Here is an 18,416-nt window from a genome sequence, read left to right on the forward strand (position 1 = left end):
GAGAAAGCAAAGTTATACATGAAATGGGTTCTAATACATGGGTCAGTGAGAAAAAGGAAAGAAAGAAAAAAGAGGGCTAAAAATACCCGTCCCTCTCCACTCGAAAAATATACATATATATTCTACTTCTCGGCCCTCAGTCGCTTCACATCTTCTCTCGCGGCCTCAAGCAACTTCTCCTGATCCTTAATCATCTGTCTATTCTCCGCTACCCTCTTCCGATCCAAGTCACTCAGCTCTTTCTGTCGCTGAGTTTCTTCGATCTCCGCCTTATCTGCCTCCGAGAGCGGGATATCCTCCGCACCCGTCATCTGCTTAAAATCGTCCCAGATATGCCTTATCGTCTTCTTTTTCACATTGATGCGCCTTACGATCTCCGACTCCGTTGGCGGAGGTGCAAACTCGTCTGACAGCTGCTCTTCTCCTTCTGGCGCGGGAGGGCCTGGGGAAGGGTTGGCGGTCGCCGGATTTTCACTACTCGGGGAAACAGCTTCGGACGCCTCTGTAGCTTTATTCTTGAAATATATCGATAATATGGCAGGTCCTGCTTGGTCGGTGGTTTGTTTCACTGTGACGGCAAGCGTGGGGTTGTGATATTTTAACCGCGGGAGACAGACGCGCCAGAATTTCCTGGCTCCTCCGTGACCTTCGTAGATTTTTTGTGCGTAGGTAAGGTGGATGCGTGTGACAGGTGGGAGTCCGTGTGTGGACGTTGCCGGAGGAAGGAGGGCTGCACCAAGCCCAACTCGCATGTTCAACAACTAAGAGAACCAGTGGGAAGTATAGATTAGCATTAAACTATTCCTACATTCGTTGGGTTGTAGTATTGGTTTGACGAATGGGGCATCGACAGATTGAAGAGCCGGGTTTGTTCACCACAATTTGGTGTAGAAATATTGTAAACAAAAAATAGTAGAGTGGTCAACCTTCTGTGAATGAGAACGAAATTAAGTTAGTCATATTATCTTTCATGGATATACAGCTTTAACGCAAAGAATGGGCCGTGTTTCGACATACTGCCTTGAGAGCTCGCATCCGTTTCACTATGGAGACCATGGTGGCGATTGCTCTCCTGCCTCCGCCAAAAATGGTTTCTGGGAGGCCGTGCCTAAATTAATTGGGACAGGAGATTGTACCGGGAAAACAATCGCCAATTAGCAGTTGGGAGGAAATCGACAACTCCGCGATGCATCTCCCCGAAGCTCGAAATTTTGGGAGCCGATGCTCGGTCAATAGAAAGTCCGACATGATAACTAGTTAACTAGTTGATGGGCTGAGTCAGCAAATCGTGGAGTTTTGAGGTCATCGCATCTACAAAAACCCCGCTACTACAAGATCTTGCAATTTTGCACAATACCAAAACTCATTTTCTGCTAACCGCTTAAATTGCCTTTTGGCCGTACTTAGCTAGAAACTATGGCGGCTGCCGCTGTTGCAGCTGCAGCGCTGGACCCCAGCAATAGCGCCAAAAATACATTGAAACTTGAAAATGTAAGAGCCATTTCTGCCCCGCACGTTGAGTAGGAACACTGCTAACAGCGGGGTTCAAGACGGACAAAAGAGACACCCTTATTGCAATTGAAAAGAAATACCAAGCGCAATGGAAGGCGAACAAGGTTTTCGAAGTCAATGCCCCATCTATATCCGAAATTCCCCCTGACTCTATCACCGCTGCCGGCCTGCGGGAAAAGTTCCCAAAATTCTTTGGCACCATGGCATATCCATATATGAATGGAACTTTACATGCCGGCCACAGCTTTACCGCCAGTAAAGTAGAGTTTATGGCGGGAACTGCTAGAATGGAGGGAAAACGAGCTCTATTTCCTCTTGGTTTCCATTGCACCGGTATGCCGATCAAAGCTTGTGCCGATAAGCTGGTGGACGACATTAAAAAGTTCGGGAAACATTTTGAGAGATATACCGACGAAGGGGATGAGCCCGACGAAGCTCCCGCTCCGATTCAGGGAACCAAAGAGGACCTGACCAAGTTTTCTGGGAAGAAGAGCAAGGCCGCAGCCAAGTCTGTGAAAATGAAATACCAGTTCCAAATTATGTTGGCTTTGGGTATACCCCTTGAAGAAGTACATAAGTTTGCCGACCCTGCCCACTGGCTTGAATTCTTTCCGCCATTGTGTGTCAGAGATCTCGATAGTATCGGAGCTAGGATCGATTGGCGGCGTCAGTTCGTGACCACGGATGCCAACGCTTATTACGATGCCTTTACCCGCTGGCAGATGAATCGCCTCCATGAGCAAGGGAAAATCTTGTACGGAAATCGATATACTATCTATTCACCCAAGGACGGACAACCGTGTATGGATCATGACCGGACTGAAGGTGAGGGAGTTGGTCCACAAGAATACACCGCTTTGAAACTTAAGGTCAGGGAATGGTCGCCAGCTGCCCAAGAGCTTGTTAAGGGGAAGATTGAACCCGACGCCAATGTGTACTTTGTTCCTGCCACCCTACGTCCCGAGACGATGTATGGGCAGACATGTTGCTTCCTCGGGCCTAAAATACCTTACGGCATCTACAAGGTCAGCGAGAAGGAATATTACATTGTTACTAAGCGCGCAGCCTGGAACATGGCCTTCCAAGGCACTTTCTTCAGCAGTGACAATTTCCCACGAGACCAGAGTGAGCTTCAACCACTAGTGGAGGCCCCTGGCTCCACATTTGTTGGTACGCTGGTCAACGCGCCTCTGTCTGTTCATACCGAGGGTGTTAGAATACTTCCTATGGAGTCCGTGTCTGCAACTAAGGGAACTGGTGTCGTAACATCGGTACCGTCAGACAGCCCGGATGATTATGCAACTGTAGTTGATCTCGCAAAGAAAGCTGATTACTACGGAATTAAGAAAGAATGGGCTGAATTGGAAATCCTTCCTATTATCGAAACCCCTTCGTATGGGAACCTTACAGCACCAACCTTGGTAAAGCAGCTCAAGATCAACTCACCAAAGGATGCAGTTCCGCTCGCCAAGGCAAAGGAATTAGCATATTCGGAAGGATTTTACAAAGGTACCATGCTTCATGGAGAGTTCAAAGGCCAGCCAGTTCAAGAAGTCAAAGAGAAGGTCCGTGAGTCTCTCATCAAGAGTGGCGACGCGTTCCCGTTTGCCGATCCTGCAGGCAAGGTCGTCAGCAGAAGTAATGATGAATGTGTTGTTGCATATCTTGGTCAATGGTTCTTAAATTATGGGGAAAACGATCCGCAGTGGCAGAAAGAGACCCTTGACTATGTGAAAGGACCACTCAACACCTATTCTCAAGAAGCTCGCCACGGGTTTGAGAAGAACCTTGAGTGGCTGAATCGATGGGCATGTGCCAGAACTTATGGCTTGGGTTCCAGACTGCCATGGGATCCTCATTTCCTAGTAGAAAGTTTGAGTGACAGTACAATTTACCAGGCATATTATACCATTGCACACCTTCTCCACGCTGACAGATACGGAAAGGAACCGGGTAGACTCGGAATCAAGCCCGAGCAAATGACGGACGAGGTTTGGGATTATATCTTCACTAGAAGAGATCTTGGCGATGATTTAATTCGATCAACCGGCATCCGTAAGGAGGCTTTTCTGACTATGAGACGAGAGTTTGAGTACTGGTATCCCCTGGATGTGCGCGTTTCAGGCAAAGATCTTATTCAGAACCATCTCACATTTTGCCTATATATCCACGCCGCGCTTTTCCCTCGGGAATACTGGCCACGCTCTATCAGAGTCAATGGTCATTTGCTGCTGAACGGTGAGAAGATGAGCAAGAGCACTGGAAATTTCTTGACCTTGAAGGATGCAGTGGAAAAATACGGTGCGGATGCCACTCGGATCGCCTTTGCTGATGCGGGTGACGCGATTGAGGATGCGAACTTTGACGAATCAGTCGCCAATAGTAATATATTGCGTCTTTTTACGCTGAAGGAGTGGATCGAGGAGGTTGCCAAAGACAGCTCTCTCCGCACGGGACCTGCAGATGCATTCTTCGATAAGCTGTTTGGCAATGAACTGAATGTTTTGGCTCGGGAGGCAAGGAAGCATTATGCTGAGTAAGTCAATAATCGTGTTCTGCTTCAGGGTATATATTTATATGTATGTATGTCGATGTCTAATTTGAATTCTCCCATAGCACAAATTTCAAACTTGCTTTGAAGAGTGCACTCTACGACTTTACCAGTGCAAGAGATTTCTACCGCGAATCAACTACCGCTGCTGGTATTGGTATGCATCGCGATATAATTCTACGATACATCGAACTTCAGGCCCTCCTTCTGACACCGATTACTCCTCATTGGTCTGAATACGTGTGGCTGGAGGTCCTCAACAAGGTATGTTTCCCTGAAAATTTCCACCTTTCTAGAAGTATCAATTTCGTCAGGCTGCTAATAATTTTCCTAATAGCCGGATACCATCCAGAATGCCCTTTTTCCTGATGTTCCAGAGCCATCTCCAGCCCTTTCCTCCGCTCTAATCTACGTTCGCACTACCGCCTCAAACATCACCTCATCCGAAGCTACCTTTGCCCCGCAAACTCTCCAAGGGCAAAACCGTCAGCTTCGACCCTCGCAAACCAAAGAAGTTGACCATCTTCGCCGCCAAGAAATTCCCCAGCTGGCAAGAGAAATATATCGACCTTGTCCGAGAGGCGTTTGATGAAGTCTCCCTATCCATTAACGACAAAGAGCTGAATGGCAAAGTGAGCAAGTTAGGCGAGATGAAGAAAGCAATGCCGTTCGTGCAGGGATTGAAGAAGCGATTGGTCACGGCAAAGGAACTGCCGGAAACAGTTTTTAACCGAGAACTGGGCTTCGATGAGCTATCGGTTCTTGGCGATATGGTTGCGGGTTTGATCAGAACGACTGGATGTAAAGTTGTGGAGGTCGTTGCCGTTGAAGAGGGCGGTAAAGCGGGTACGACCTTGGATGGCCAGCCGAGAGAGGGGCTACCAAATGTTGCGGAGAATGCAGTGCCCGGACAACCAACGTTCCATTTCGAGAATATCCCTGAGGCGGGTGGAGTGTAATTTGTGACCGAGTAACGTGGGTTTCGATTTGTGAGGTCGCCATATCGTGCTTTGTTCATTGGCGGGGCGGGGGATAAAGAAAGGTGATAGAGATTTAAAGGGGTTATCTTTATCGTTAAGGGCTATTTAACGTTAAGAGGCATGACGTAAGAACAAGCAGAATAAATAATATAGATAAATATTTGACATGAGCCTGGCGAGCATTCTCCGATCAAATTTTCTATATTTATTGATCCAACTCGTAAAAACATGGATATGTGACCGAGGAGCAAATTGGTATGATAAACGCCAACCCAAATATTTAAGTAGGATAACACCTTTACCCGCCATATCATACAGTTTGGTCTGTCTATCAGATATATGTTAGTTACATGTCCGTAAGAAAATACTGGGATATGGACCAAGGAACCCCGAATGAAATCTAATGATACAACCGTTTTGAAAAATCCACCAAAATCGAAGGAACACACAATCAATACGTTCAACCCTAATCTAACCTCCTCCTTTGCCTCTCCTCACACTGCTCATCGGCCTCTTCACTCGCTTTCTCGCAACGTTCTGTTGCTTCTCAAGCAAAAGTGAATATGCGCACATCGGCCTCCTCCTTGCAACAAATTTCCCCGCAGGGCTAAACACCTCGACCTTAGGCATAAGCCCCGCGTCCAAATCCTTCGCGCGCACCTGCACAACGAGTTCCACCCACCCGCAACCCTCAATCAAAATATCCGTCGACAGAACCTGATACGGCAGTGTGCTCATCATCTTCTTCTGTTTCCTATCCAACGGCAACGAAGTCGGTTTGCCGTACGTCTTGGTTACATCTCCGTCAATCTCAAATATGCCAGCGGATTTTATCGATTCAGCGAAACCTTCCCTGGCAATGGTAGGCACATTGGGCACCTTGCGCTGCTCTGCCTGCATGAGTATAGCCTTCTCCGTCGACGTTACGTGTGGCTGTATTGGGACGAATGAGGCGGCGAGAACGACTAAATTGTCTGCGTCAACTGGGGTGATACGGATGAGCCCTCCACCAAGGACGAGGGATTGTTTGGGTTTTAGTGTCAGCCGCTCGGGTTTCAAGCGTTTCTTCATGATTAAGTCTGATTTGTGATCATCTTTCACAAATTCTTCTAGGCCGGCGCGGGCGAGGCCGGGAAGGTCTATTACTTCCCCCCTTTTTCTGCCAAAGGGGATGCGGATAGGGGATGCGGTTGTTCCTGGCAGGGAGGACACAATGGGAAAAATGGGATATTGCGCCACTTGTTGGGCAGGAGGGAGGAGGGTATCGACTTCTTCGTTGGTCTCACCATTCTGATTTGGGTCAGGATCTTTAAGTTCTCCTGGGAGTGGCAGGTCTCTATAATCCAGGGTGTCATCGGTAAAATTTGAAGTCCGGGCATTGGCCTGCAAGCGCTCCTCGAATCTCCCGCTGCCACGTAACTTATAAGGAGGTAGCGCTCTAGGGGATTTTGGAAAAACAACTTGGAGTAAACTGCTTTTGCCCACGTTCGTTTTACCAACCATCCAAACACCCCCACCTTCCTCCCAAATTTTATCCTTGATCTCTTTCGTCCACCAACCCCTATGCGCACTAACCATGTGCACGTTACCCAAACGCACTTTCTCGCCTTTCGAACCTAATGCCTCACGCATTACGTTTAGGACATAGGTCATTAGGTGGTCCACAAATTCCTTTCGCGAACCGAGGAGATCAGACCGAGTGATGATGAAGCTGAGAACGGGTTTCCTGCCTCCACCGCCATACTGTATGGTTTTCGCTCTTCGATTTTGCGTTCGCGGTTTTGCCAGGTCTAGTATTCGGCTGATATTAGGGATTAGGGACATAGGGAAGTCCGCAGCGTCTATAATGTGATACACATGATTGTGCCTGTAAGGTGATTCGACGAGGATGTCTTCGATGTATGATATTGGCGGACAAGGAATGGGAGACGCAATGCCATGATTTATAAGGCCCATGACATCTATCACAGAATGGTACCTTTATATCACCTAAGGATGGCTTATCTATAGATATTATCATTTAGTTCAGGGCTCGCTCATACTCGCGGGCTCCACGTACCTTCAGGCTGTGGTGCAGACTCTACGCCCAATTTTATTTCGGCTGGAGCATTATCAACACCGTGGACATTACTATTCCGATTCTGAACACCTTCTGCTTCAGAGGGAGACTTTTCCGAATCGGAAGAAAACCGGCGAATATACTCCTTCACAGATTTTCTATTGACGGAATAGTAACCGGCTTCTTCGGGAGTGACCCATTGCGTAAATGCGCCGCAGCCGGGACATGATAATGGGAGCGAAGTAGGATCAAGTTTCGGGCAAATACGCTCGGGTATATCTGGAATTGGGGTATCTGGAGAGGAGTAATGAAGTCGTCGCGGAAGGAATGGGAGATGGATGCTGCATACGCTTGGTTTCCATCTGGAGGAAGAAGAATATGAAAGTCGCAGTGAAGGAAGATATCCGAAATTGATAAGTCTCCGCAATGCAGACCGGGGAGTTAGTGACATTATATTAATTAAAAGTAATTAAAAGAGAAACCATCGCAACAGATTCTCGAGAAATCTCAGGCACTGAAATTTTGGTCGAGAAGACAGCGCATATGGTCTTCCGGGGTGACCGTATAAAATATAGATCACAGGACGAATGCCACCGTGACCCAATGGAACAAAACGCTGAAGTATTTACTATACTAGAGAATTATGGGAATAAAAGCAATAAGGATAGTGGATAAAAGTACAGTGTCATCCATTTCCATTGAAGAAATGATTAAATTTTCATCTAGCCCCTATGTATGCAGAGCCAACCCAAGCAGTATGATGAACCGAGTTAACAAACCGATAATTAAACTCTGAACGCCTTGCATCGTGAAAAAGACTGAAAATCGAATTGCATACATAATTGGAAATTAAGCTCTTCCCTTCCCCTTTCCTTCAACTTCCTTTTTGTCAGGTATATCCACGTCCTCATCTCCGTCTCCATCACTCGTCAATTCATCATCTTCTTCGTCGAAGCCGAAATATCTCCTTACAGGCGCGGCGGACTTGACTGATTTCGGTCGTGTGATCGCAATCGTGCTTGTCTGTTCAATATCCTCCATATCGCTTCCATCGCGCGGACTCGATGAAGACCCGGAATCTTCACTACTGTTGCTGACGCTGGTACTTGACCCACCTAGAACCTCAGCTCCGGCCAGGTTATCTTTCCAGTTGCCTTCTTTCATTGCGCGCAAAACAGCCTCTCTCGCTTTTTCACCCACTTCCTCCTTATCTTCCATCCACGCCCCATCAACTTTACCCTTGCCTTCACCGTTTCGAATCTCCGCTTCACGTCTCTCAGCCGCCTCAACCACAGCCTCCCATCTCTTTCTTCTGGCTTCCTTTGCCTTCTTGTCCATATCGGGCTTGAGCGCAAGGTACTCAGCCAGTGCTTTGGCTTCCTTCACGGTCCTAAGCCGACGACCATCGAGATTACGGTTCGAGCCGTTGTTCTCTTCCTGGTTTCCCTTGCGGCGACTAGACATACGGCCTCCAGCAGCACGAAGCTGAGAGCCAAAGCCACCCTTCCCACCGCATAATTGGGCGCTGAGTCGAAGAGGGATAAATGTGTGTTGCGAGAGGTTTTGCGCGTGGTCGAGGAGGGAGGCGATGGAATTTGAAGAGTAAGGGAAAAGTTGTTTATTGTCAGTAGTGGTTAGGAGAAGACGTGAAGACACATTCCTCAGAGACGATGGGAGACGCGAGGATATGTTGTCCGCAACATCGGCGATGGTTGCAGTGGATGGGAGAGAGAACGAGAGGGTGGGTGGCAACGGCAAACCAGGGAAAGAGGTGAGGAGGAAATTTATCGTTTGAGGTGGCATATTGGCGGTATCGATATGATTTCTATTTCGATAGCCTCAGATGGATACCCTGCTGTGCTTTGGTATGCTATCTAAAAAGATGTTTGTTCGTAGCGAACTTGATAATGAAACTTGATAATGAAGAATGCTGCGATAGAATTGAGATTGACGTCGTTTCATGGAAACAGGTCACATGATCCACCAGCCACGAATAGGTGTACCTCTTCCTAGTAAGGACTAGCGCCCTGCACCACACTGCAAATAAGCCACAAACCAGAATATCACCTCTCAGTTCGTCACTTAGGGCAAACCCTAGTCACGTTGTCGGTCACACACTCGGCAAAAGAAAAGCATTGAACAAGCGCGAAGGTCCAAGTCCAGCTCAACAACCCTCATCACCGCCCGAATACCCCATTGTCAAAGCGATTCCCCGAATTGCGCCAGGAACTCGCGACAATGTATGATGGCCTTCAACTATTTGTTGCTGAATACCTTGCTAACTCTCAAACTCCAGGCTGATCCCCAAAGCTGACCGCAAGAAAATCCACGAGTACCTCTTCCGAGGTATGTTGACCCAACACAATTTCTCACCCATACCTAAATTTTTATTTTATTACAGGCTGTGCTCGCATATAAATATTTCGATTCTAATCATTTGTGGAAAAATTATATAGAGGGCGTACTCGTGGCCAAGAAGGACTTCAACCTTCCCAAGCATGGCGACATTGACACTAAGAATCTTTACGTAAGAAACCCCGAAAAATTGCAGAAAAAGAGGGGGAAAAGAGGTCACTTAATAACGAAATTATGAAAAACAACAGGTGATCAAAGCCTGCCAATCCCTTACCTCGCGCGGCTACCTCAAGACCCGCTTCTCGTGGCAATACTATTACTACACCCTCACCCCTGAGGGCCTCGACTATCTCCGTGAATGGCTTCATCTGCCCGCTGAAATCGTCCCCGCTACCCACATCAAGCAGCAGCGTTCGCACGCTCCTCCCCGCGGCATGATGGGCGGAGAAGAGCGTGAGAGACGACCCGGTGGGCGTGGTGGCCCGCGAGGCGATGGTGGCTACCGACGCCGTGAACAGGGTGACGCAAAGGAGGGTGGTCCCCCTGGCGACTTTGCTCCTTCATTCCGTGGCGGCTTCGGTCGTGGACGTGGTGCTCCTTCGGCTTCTTAGATGAAGATGATGACTATTGGGAGATTGACGAAGTTTTTGTCCGGTGTTTACGACCCAAGGGGGTTATGCTCGGGTATCGTGTGGGTGAATGAGAATGGTTGGGAAAATTAAAACATACAACATTTAACCTCAAATGAAATAAAAAATCATTACCTGGAAAATGATTTCTTTCTGTCAATATGTTTTATTTTACAATGTGTCAACATGACTTTGATTCCAGCTGATTCTACAGGGACCTAGCGCCGTAAACGAGCTTTTCTTTAGATATCATAAACAATATCCTCTACAAATCAACCTTATTCCCATCTAAAATTCGAAACTTTTAATATTTACATATTTCATTTCATTTACAGATGACAATTGAGACACGCCAATCACCCTCACCCCAACCTGTTCGATAAGAAAAACCACACTGCTACCGCCTACTCCTTAAACCTCATTTGATCATACCTCACAACGGCCTGCAAAATAACCGTTGCCCCCGTCACACAATCCTCTGCCGACGAAAACTCCTCTGGATGAAGACTCACCCCATCCTTACACGGCACAAATACCATACTCGTCGGTACTTTTGTCGAGGTAAAAACACTATCATGCCCTGCCCCACTCCGAATTGTACGATACAGTGACTCGGGGTTCGCCTGAACCATCATCTTCGCTGAGGCGTAGAGCGCGTCAGCCCGGCGCTCAAAGGCCGTGGTCCCCGTGTATGTGCCACGGCCGGTTACGTTGATGCGGTACCAGCGATATGCCTGGACGGCTGTGACGACGCCCACACGCTGACCAGCGGTGGTGAGGTAAGGGCCCTGTTCGATGTGGAGTTCGAAATGGGCGGCGATGGGATGTGCGGTGTGTGAGCATGGGGTAGAGCCCAGGTATTGTGGCGGACGTAAAGCTTGCGAAAACAGAATTTTCTGCCACCCCCTGAAAAATAGTAGCAAAACACTGCAAAAATAACCAAAATATCCACATATCTCTAGAATCATTCAAATATCATTCAATTCATTCAAATACACATCTTTATCATCAAATACATACCTTTATCATCAAATCTGTTAATATGCCTTTCTAGCTCAGCAAATTTATCATCAATGAGATTGTACATCTTCTAAATAATGATTATATATCTGCTCAAATTGTGTGGATCATTGAGTGTCATTTGATCATTGTATATTGAATTCAATAAAATATTCACTGTTTTGGAACTGCTAGAAGTTCTCATTCAATATGAAATGTAAAATTAAAGATCACATTAAATATTTTGTTAGATTTGAAGAATTTTTTTAATATATATTCAACTGCATATCACAATGAAATTGTCTGCTTATGAAGAATGAATTTGAAGTTGATATTCACTCTCAATTAATATCTAAATTGTTGAAAAAACTGCATTTGATATGAAAAAAAATGATTAATTATTATAATTGTCATTTATAGAATCTGCTAATCTGTCAATTCTATTTAATATAAATTGAATTTGTGATCAATCAACATAATGAAGAATTTTAAATGAAATGATGTATTTAAATTACTTAATATCAATTTGATCAATTTATCTTTTTAAATAAAAATGTTGTGAATGAATATATTGCAGATTTATGATATAAATAATCAAGCAGAGAATTTTTTTATTGCATTAAAAGATTTTATAAACAATTTCACAGATGATCAATTTTATTTGCAATTATTATTATTATAATTATTCTTTTATTATAAATGTAATAAACGCAACAGAGATATCTATATTAAGAAATAGATATATAATGATAGAAAGGTATAGAATAATCAATTATGATGAATGTAATATGATGACAACATTGTCTATATAATGCTCATTAATATCTGTATATAGAGGAGATCAGTGATTAACTTTGAATAATAGAAATTGCTATTTTTTAAATATTTTTTTATATGTATTTATAACAGACGTATATCGATTAACGATCTAGCACTATTCTAAATACAGATTATGAATTGATTAAGAAAAGAAAGAGAAAAGAGATCAGAAGAAAAGATTGTATGAAGAGGGTTTTTATAAAGAAGAAATCAGAGTGAAAAAATATTAGAAACTGCTCTGCAGTGAAGCATAGAGCAGAAGAACATTGAAAGATATGCAGAAGAATCATTAAAATTATGTGAATGTGAAATATGAAAAACTACACAAGTATGGAATGTGAGGAACTACATGAGTGCAGAGTGTAAGGAACTACATAAGTGTAGAGTATCAGACAGAAGAGGTTGATTGTATAAATTAATCATTAACAGATGCTAATCTGTTATATTATCCCCTTTTACTGAAATGAGTGATGATTCATAAATGTTGAGAGTGGCGGTGTCCTTCATGGTAGATCCTACTACCTGACTTAGCTTATTGTTTCTGGGCTGGAAACTTGTATCGCGAGTACCAAATCCTGACTTCCATTAATTTTTCTATGTGCTTGTTATATTCTTGGCGTCATTCAACACTAAGCATTCCTCTTGTATAACCAACTCTTGCCTGTATTTAACATTACACAAGGACTCGTCATAAGCACTGCTTGCATACGAGTATAATGGAAGAAGAATAATAATAATAATAATGGCAGATGCGGGTTCCCAAGTCGGGTGATTGTATTTTACTCATTTGATAAGGTTTTCACAGTAGTGGTGGTTGGTTCTATTATCAAGAATTGCTTCAATCTCTCATTCAAGTTCATTATCTTCTTCTATGATGATGAGTGGCTATCAGTTGAAGATTCTTTGTGAGGGGAATGGATTCTCAGCTGCGGGTCGGAGCAGGTTTATATGAAAGACATTATAAATGTCAGATGAGATGTCAAGTCAATAATTGTGTGTGCTCAGCACCTTTGTCACAGTATATTTGATGTAGTGGTAATTTAATATATGCAAGAAACAGTTCATTTTTATGTTCTTGAGATCTAATCAGATTTTATCTTTTATATAATATTGAGTTGCAGAATTTCTTCTGATGTTTATTTGATTCTCATAATTTTGCTGAGTGCTGATCATGAAAGCTTCTGTCTATTTGCAGATTTTTTTAAACTGGCTCACAATATTCTCTGCTGCTTGTATAGAACTGCAGATGTATATGATTTCTCAGAAATTCTTAAAAAAGTTCAGAATTTTTAAATTGTATTTATGCAGAAGAAAGAATGAGCTTATGTCTGTTATGACAGAATCTCAGCTGTTAATCACAATCTCAACATGTGGTAACAGATGGCTTCAATTATCTTGTGTGTAATTGCAGAATTTACAGAGAATGTCCTTCATTGTTTATATCATTCTCTCTATGACTTCATCAATCTCTGAGTGATATGCTGTTGACAATTTTCGTTCAATTTTTAGCAGCTGATATATGCAGGTTCAGAGTGTGCTGATGAATTGACTGCCTTTATCTGATACAATGAATGAAGGCAGACTGTGCATACAATAGAATGGGCTTTGAACAAAGGCATCTACAACTACTTCAACATCCATCTTATCACAGAGCCGCAGTATTACACTCTTGCTGAGTTAGTCAACAATGACTAGAATGTTCATAGAATCTTCATTTTTGAATAGAGAATTATTATTATTATTATTTTTCCATTATACTCGTATGCAAGCAGTGCTTATGACGAGTCCTTGTGTAATGTTAAATACAGGCAAGAGTTGGTTATACAGGAGGAATGCTTAGTGTTGAACGATGCCAAGAATATAACAGGAATATAGGAAAATTAATAAAAGTCACGATTTGGTACTCGCGATACAGGTTTCCAGCCCAGAAACAATAAGCTAAATCAGGTAATAGGTCCGCCCGAAGGTACCTACTTGGCAGGTTCATACCCCTTTATTTTAGGAGCTGAGAAGTTGGCTCCGGATGCAATGTTGTCCCCAAAATCAATTGCTATATCACATCAGATTCATTCAAAGATAGGCAGGGGTTTCAACATTTCTTTTCATTGTTTGCATCATGCTGTTACTGAGCCACAGCAATCGCAATTGCATACAAACTGACCTATATTTTTTAACATGTTCAATCAGTAGAAGTCTCAGATTACAATGCTGTATATGATCTCATAATATAAATGCTCAATCATTGATGAGTTGTGGATCTTCTATATGATTCATGTTCATAGAGATTCTGAATCAATGATCCACCATCCATCTCAAAAGTGTAGACATTCATCATTATTAATTGAACATATCAAGATGTTCGTTATTGAGTATACGCCTGCAAAGAATCAGAGTGCCTTACTTTGTACAGCTTCAATAACTTGTTATCAAGATTTGTTCACTTCTGCTACTTGTCTCCATTACTCTTTAAATAAGAGGTTTTGTGTTTGAGATTGATTAACATATACACAGGGTTCATCTGATTGTGTGGGATGTTTTATGATTGTGAGGTTAATTAACTGATGCTCTCAGTGTTTCCATTCGTCATTCAAATCATCAAATGATATATCTTATTTTTAATATGACAGAGCATTTACAAAAGTGTTTTCTACTTCTGATCAGTAATAGATTGTGAATGAAAAACAGCTGAGGAATAATGATCAATACATATGCCTTTCAGTGAGCTTATGAGTGATTGTGAAGTATTTTAGATTTTTATGATTGGTGATGATTTCGAACTTCTCAATGCTCATGAGTTCGAATTTTCATTTTTTGAGACATTGTATGATCACTAGAAGCTTCTTGTTGTAGATCTTGTAATTGCATTCATTGAGCAACATTTTTTTCAAGATGAAGACATAGAGTTGCAAAACATCTTCATTATTATATTGCATTAATAATTTGTCTACTACATAATCTGAGATATCTGTTTTGAGAATCATATATTTGTTTGGGTTGAATGATTGCAGCATTATAGCACTTGTGAACATATGCTTTAGCTTTTTAAATGCTGCGTTCACTTCATCAGTTCATTGAAATACAGTGTTCTTTTGAATTAGATCTGTCAGTGATTGTACAATATCTGAAAAGTTCTTGATGAATCTTTAGTAGAAGTTGGTAAATCTTAGAAAGCTTCTAGTCTCTTTTACTGAAACTGATACCTCTCAGTTGAGGATTGCTTCCACCTTCTTAGAATCTATGCGTATGTCTCTTTCAGCTTCGATGATAAATTCTAGATAGATTGTAGACTTGGTTTTGAAATTGCATTTATCAATGTTCACTTGCAGTTCTGCTTCTCGTAGGCGGTCAAGCACCTGTCGTACATGCTTACAATGCTCAGTGAGCGATCCATCAGTAAAGATCAGGATATCATCTATGTACACTGAAGTGGTCTCATTGAGCAAGTCTCATAAAGCCCAGTTGATATATTTCTGGAATGTACTCAGAGCATTTGCTAATTCAAAGAGGGTCACTGTCCATTCATATAACTTATAACATATATGAAAGGCAGTTAGCCATTCATCACCCTCATTGATTCTTATCTTGTAGAAGGCTATGGAGATATTAAGTTTCATGAATCATTTTGCTTTCTCTATTCATTCAAGTGTTTCATTAATGAGTGGAAGAGGATATTGATCCTTTCACATAATCTTGTTAAGTTCTCAGTAATCAATGCAGAATTGTAAACCTTCTTCTAGTTTCTTTGTGAATAATACAGATGCTGCAGTGGGTGAATTGTTAATATGAATGAAGTTTTTGTCCAGTAATTCATTGAGTGTTTTTCATAGAATGAGAAGCTCATTGTGTGATATGTTGTAGAGAGAACCTCAAAGTGATTGTGAGTTCTTGTTATTTTTTTTGATGAGTTCAATTGTATGATTTATGCCGCGTCCTCAGTGAAGAGGAAGCTTTTCAACTGCTTTCTCATTAAACACATTTATGAAATTCTTATATGATTCAGAGAGTTTTTTGTGAGACTTCTTAAAATTCTTGAGTTCTAACTTTTCTAACACTTTTTTAATATCTGTTATACTAGCAGTGAACACTTGAACGTTCTTCTTCTTGCACACTTGGACAGCTTTGTAAAAACTTGATAACTTATTCTTAACTTAAACACCTGAGTGCAATTGTAAACATAGAGCACTCAAGCTGACATAGATGAATCAATTTATAATATAACAGATGTACATCAATTAACAATTTAACACTATTCTAAATACAGATTATAAATTGATTAAGGAAAGAAAGAGAAAAGAGAGCAAAAGGAAAGGTTGTATGAAGGGGGTTTTTACAGAGAGAAGATCAGAGTAGAAGAATATCAGAAGCCACTTCACAGTGGAGCATGGAGTGGAAAAACATTGAGGGTTACACAGAAGAATTGTTAGAACTATGCGACTACACGAGCACAGAGCGTGAGGAACTACACGAGTGCGGAGCGTGAGGAACTACGCGGGCGCGGAGCGTGAGGCAGAAAAGGTTGGTTGCATAAGTTAACCACTAACAGGTGCTAACCCGTCATATAATGACAATATCTTTTCTCAATTGATCATCTAATTTCATACACAGTGAGCCGTAGAGCTCACAATGATGAGCCTGCATGCTTGTGTCAAACCAGGGGTCTAAATGGGTGCGGATTCGCTACACAAAGTAGAAGATGGCAAGCTTTCTCTGACAGTCTCCCTGTTTGACAAGGTTGAGATCATGTATTCTGCAGTACAGTTTCATGCATCTCTAAAATGGGAGAGCGATGGCCATCTCCTCACTTATCCATGTGGTTCAAGTAGAAGGGAATAGATGTCAGAAGTGTCAACAGAATGACATATAAAGAGACATAGTTTCCTCTGAAATTCTGAGGCAATCAAGAATATTTACTGAGCAAAACTTCTCAATTCCAATCCCTGTGAGCCATTACACATTGTTGCTATATCTTTATAAATCACAATGTTCAAACCCACAAAGTTTAATGACATCAAAGCTTCTCTCTCTTCACCTCTTCACTCTCAAACATCTTCAAATAACTGTAGCCATGCAAATCCTCTGCAGTCTGTTACTATAAAACAGCTGTGAGAATTTTTTATGGATGTTCTTCATCAAGCCAAGCAGTCATCAAATTCTTCAAAGCCAATTGAAAATATTAAACTGAAGACAAACAAAAATAAAGAAAGTAATGAGGGGAAAGTTTGAGCATCAAAATTCAAATATAAGAAGGTTCATAAAGTGTACATCTCATCATTCAATATCTTCATTCCTTTTATGCTCACTGATAGTTAGATAGAATAAGAACAACTTCAAGTATAAAATTGTGAACTTTGTGAAAGAGGACAAAACAATTGATGATTTTGATCAGTATATATTTATTATTCAGAACCAGCTTAATAAAAAATATATTTCTAACTCTCACACTTGATTACTAATAGTATATTAGACAGAATAATTAAAGAAACTAAGACTTTTATTGATATCAAGTTTGAGATATTGCTTGATTTGCTGTGAGAAATTGTGAGAGATGTTAAAGCTATCAGCTTGTATGAGAATAAATCTTCAATATTATTTCATTCTTCTACTCAATTTAATTGAAATAATCATTAACTCAGTATCAAATTGAATGAAACTTTTTATACAACTTCCTTCCTGATCTTGAGAAGTACATTATCAAGAAAAGATGAGATCATATAAACTCATATTTGAAGCATGTGAATCTGCTCATCAAATATATCAAGGAAACTTATGCCTTCACAATTCAGAGTTTTTCACCACTTCTGAAAAAGAGGGAAATTAAATATAATCTGCTGTGAATCATTTTCAAGTCAGAGATTTTTGTATATAGTATCTGTCTGAGAATTGGCAAGCTGCGATGTGTTATATTCAATGCTGAAGAAGAGAAAACGAAAATGAATGAAGTCAAATACTTCAGTTTAGATTATCATTATTTGAACTTTGATGATGAGATATTCAGTGAAGCTGGTACTCAGCTGAAGGTTATCAGATTCCACAGATTCAGACCCATTTACACTTTCAAGATCTTTGTAATGCACTCGTTTATTATTTCCTTATTATTATATTATCTTTGTTTATATCTTTGTCTATTCTTACCTCTTTCCATTATACTCTCGCTACCACTATTTCTATATGTATATATATATGGATGCATGTATTTCGCACATCTTCTTTCTCTTTCTTTTCCTCTTCAGCGATTAACTACAACTACAACTACAACTACAATTACAACTTCAACTATACTACTACTATAATTATTATTATCTTCCACTACACTATATACTATCTTCTACTATTCACTCTTCACACTGTCATCACCCCTCACATTCACATCCTTTGAAAATCTCAAGATTTTGAGTCAGCAAAGAAACACACTCTTAGCTCTAGCAAGGACTTAATTAAATCTGATGTTTAATGTCCTCTTCCCTGTAATTGATTACTGGCAAAGAGTGTGGCCTCAACATGCTTCTATAGTA

At 41.6% G+C, this 18,416-nt stretch overlaps 6 protein-coding genes across 6 annotated transcripts in view; 3 read left to right on the top strand and 3 right to left on the bottom strand.

The window, feature by feature from the left end:
- Nucleotides 1-122: 122 nt before the first annotated feature.
- On the bottom strand, nt 123-1,056 carry HCAG_05228 (predicted protein; the record flags this gene model as incomplete). The annotated part of the gene is made up of 2 exons (XM_001539711.1): nt 123-761; nt 1,018-1,056. 2 exons carry the CDS (start codon nt 1,054-1,056, stop codon nt 123-125), a joined length of 678 nt encoding a protein of 225 aa, XP_001539761.1.
- A 360-nt stretch (nt 1,057-1,416) lies between these two features.
- On the top strand, nt 1,417-5,022 carry HCAG_05229 (leucyl-tRNA synthetase; the record flags this gene model as incomplete). Its single annotated transcript, XM_001539712.1, has 4 exons — nt 1,417-1,491; nt 1,587-4,048; nt 4,129-4,327; nt 4,513-5,022. The coding sequence occupies 4 exons, from the start codon at nt 1,417-1,419 to the stop codon at nt 5,020-5,022; spliced, it is 3,246 nt and encodes a 1,081-aa protein (XP_001539762.1).
- A 492-nt stretch (nt 5,023-5,514) lies between these two features.
- On the bottom strand, nt 5,515-8,618 carry HCAG_05230 (predicted protein; the record flags this gene model as incomplete). Its single annotated transcript, XM_001539713.1, has 6 exons — nt 5,515-6,462; nt 6,619-6,884; nt 7,103-7,396; nt 7,452-7,464; nt 8,075-8,492; nt 8,569-8,618. 6 exons carry the CDS (start codon nt 8,616-8,618, stop codon nt 5,515-5,517), a joined length of 1,989 nt encoding a protein of 662 aa, XP_001539763.1.
- A 729-nt stretch (nt 8,619-9,347) lies between these two features.
- HCAG_05231 (40S ribosomal protein S10-A) lies at nt 9,348-10,068 on the top strand (the record flags this gene model as incomplete). The annotated part of the gene is made up of 4 exons (XM_001539714.1): nt 9,348-9,364; nt 9,399-9,448; nt 9,559-9,629; nt 9,706-10,068. 4 exons carry the CDS (start codon nt 9,348-9,350, stop codon nt 10,066-10,068), a joined length of 501 nt encoding a protein of 166 aa, XP_001539764.1.
- A 422-nt stretch (nt 10,069-10,490) lies between these two features.
- On the bottom strand, nt 10,491-11,173 carry HCAG_05232 (predicted protein; the record flags this gene model as incomplete). Its single annotated transcript, XM_001539715.1, has 2 exons — nt 10,491-10,828; nt 11,107-11,173. The coding sequence occupies 2 exons, from the start codon at nt 11,171-11,173 to the stop codon at nt 10,491-10,493; spliced, it is 405 nt and encodes a 134-aa protein (XP_001539765.1).
- A 7,174-nt stretch (nt 11,174-18,347) lies between these two features.
- HCAG_05233 (predicted protein) overlaps nt 18,348-18,416 on the top strand; it is a gene marked incomplete at both ends in the record, with an annotated part of 1,119 nt that continues 1,050 nt past the window's right edge. Inside the window, one exon of the mRNA XM_001539716.1 lies at nt 18,348-18,368. Coding sequence (XP_001539766.1) covers nt 18,348-18,368 — 21 coding nt within the window. The remainder of the gene's footprint in view (nt 18,369-18,416) is intronic.

The sequence above is a fragment of the Histoplasma capsulatum genome, genomic scaffold (assembly GCF_000149585.1).
Source record: "Histoplasma capsulatum NAm1 scaffold_5 genomic scaffold, whole genome shotgun sequence".
NCBI classification, from domain to species: Eukaryota; Fungi; Ascomycota; class Eurotiomycetes; order Onygenales; family Ajellomycetaceae; genus Histoplasma; species Histoplasma mississippiense.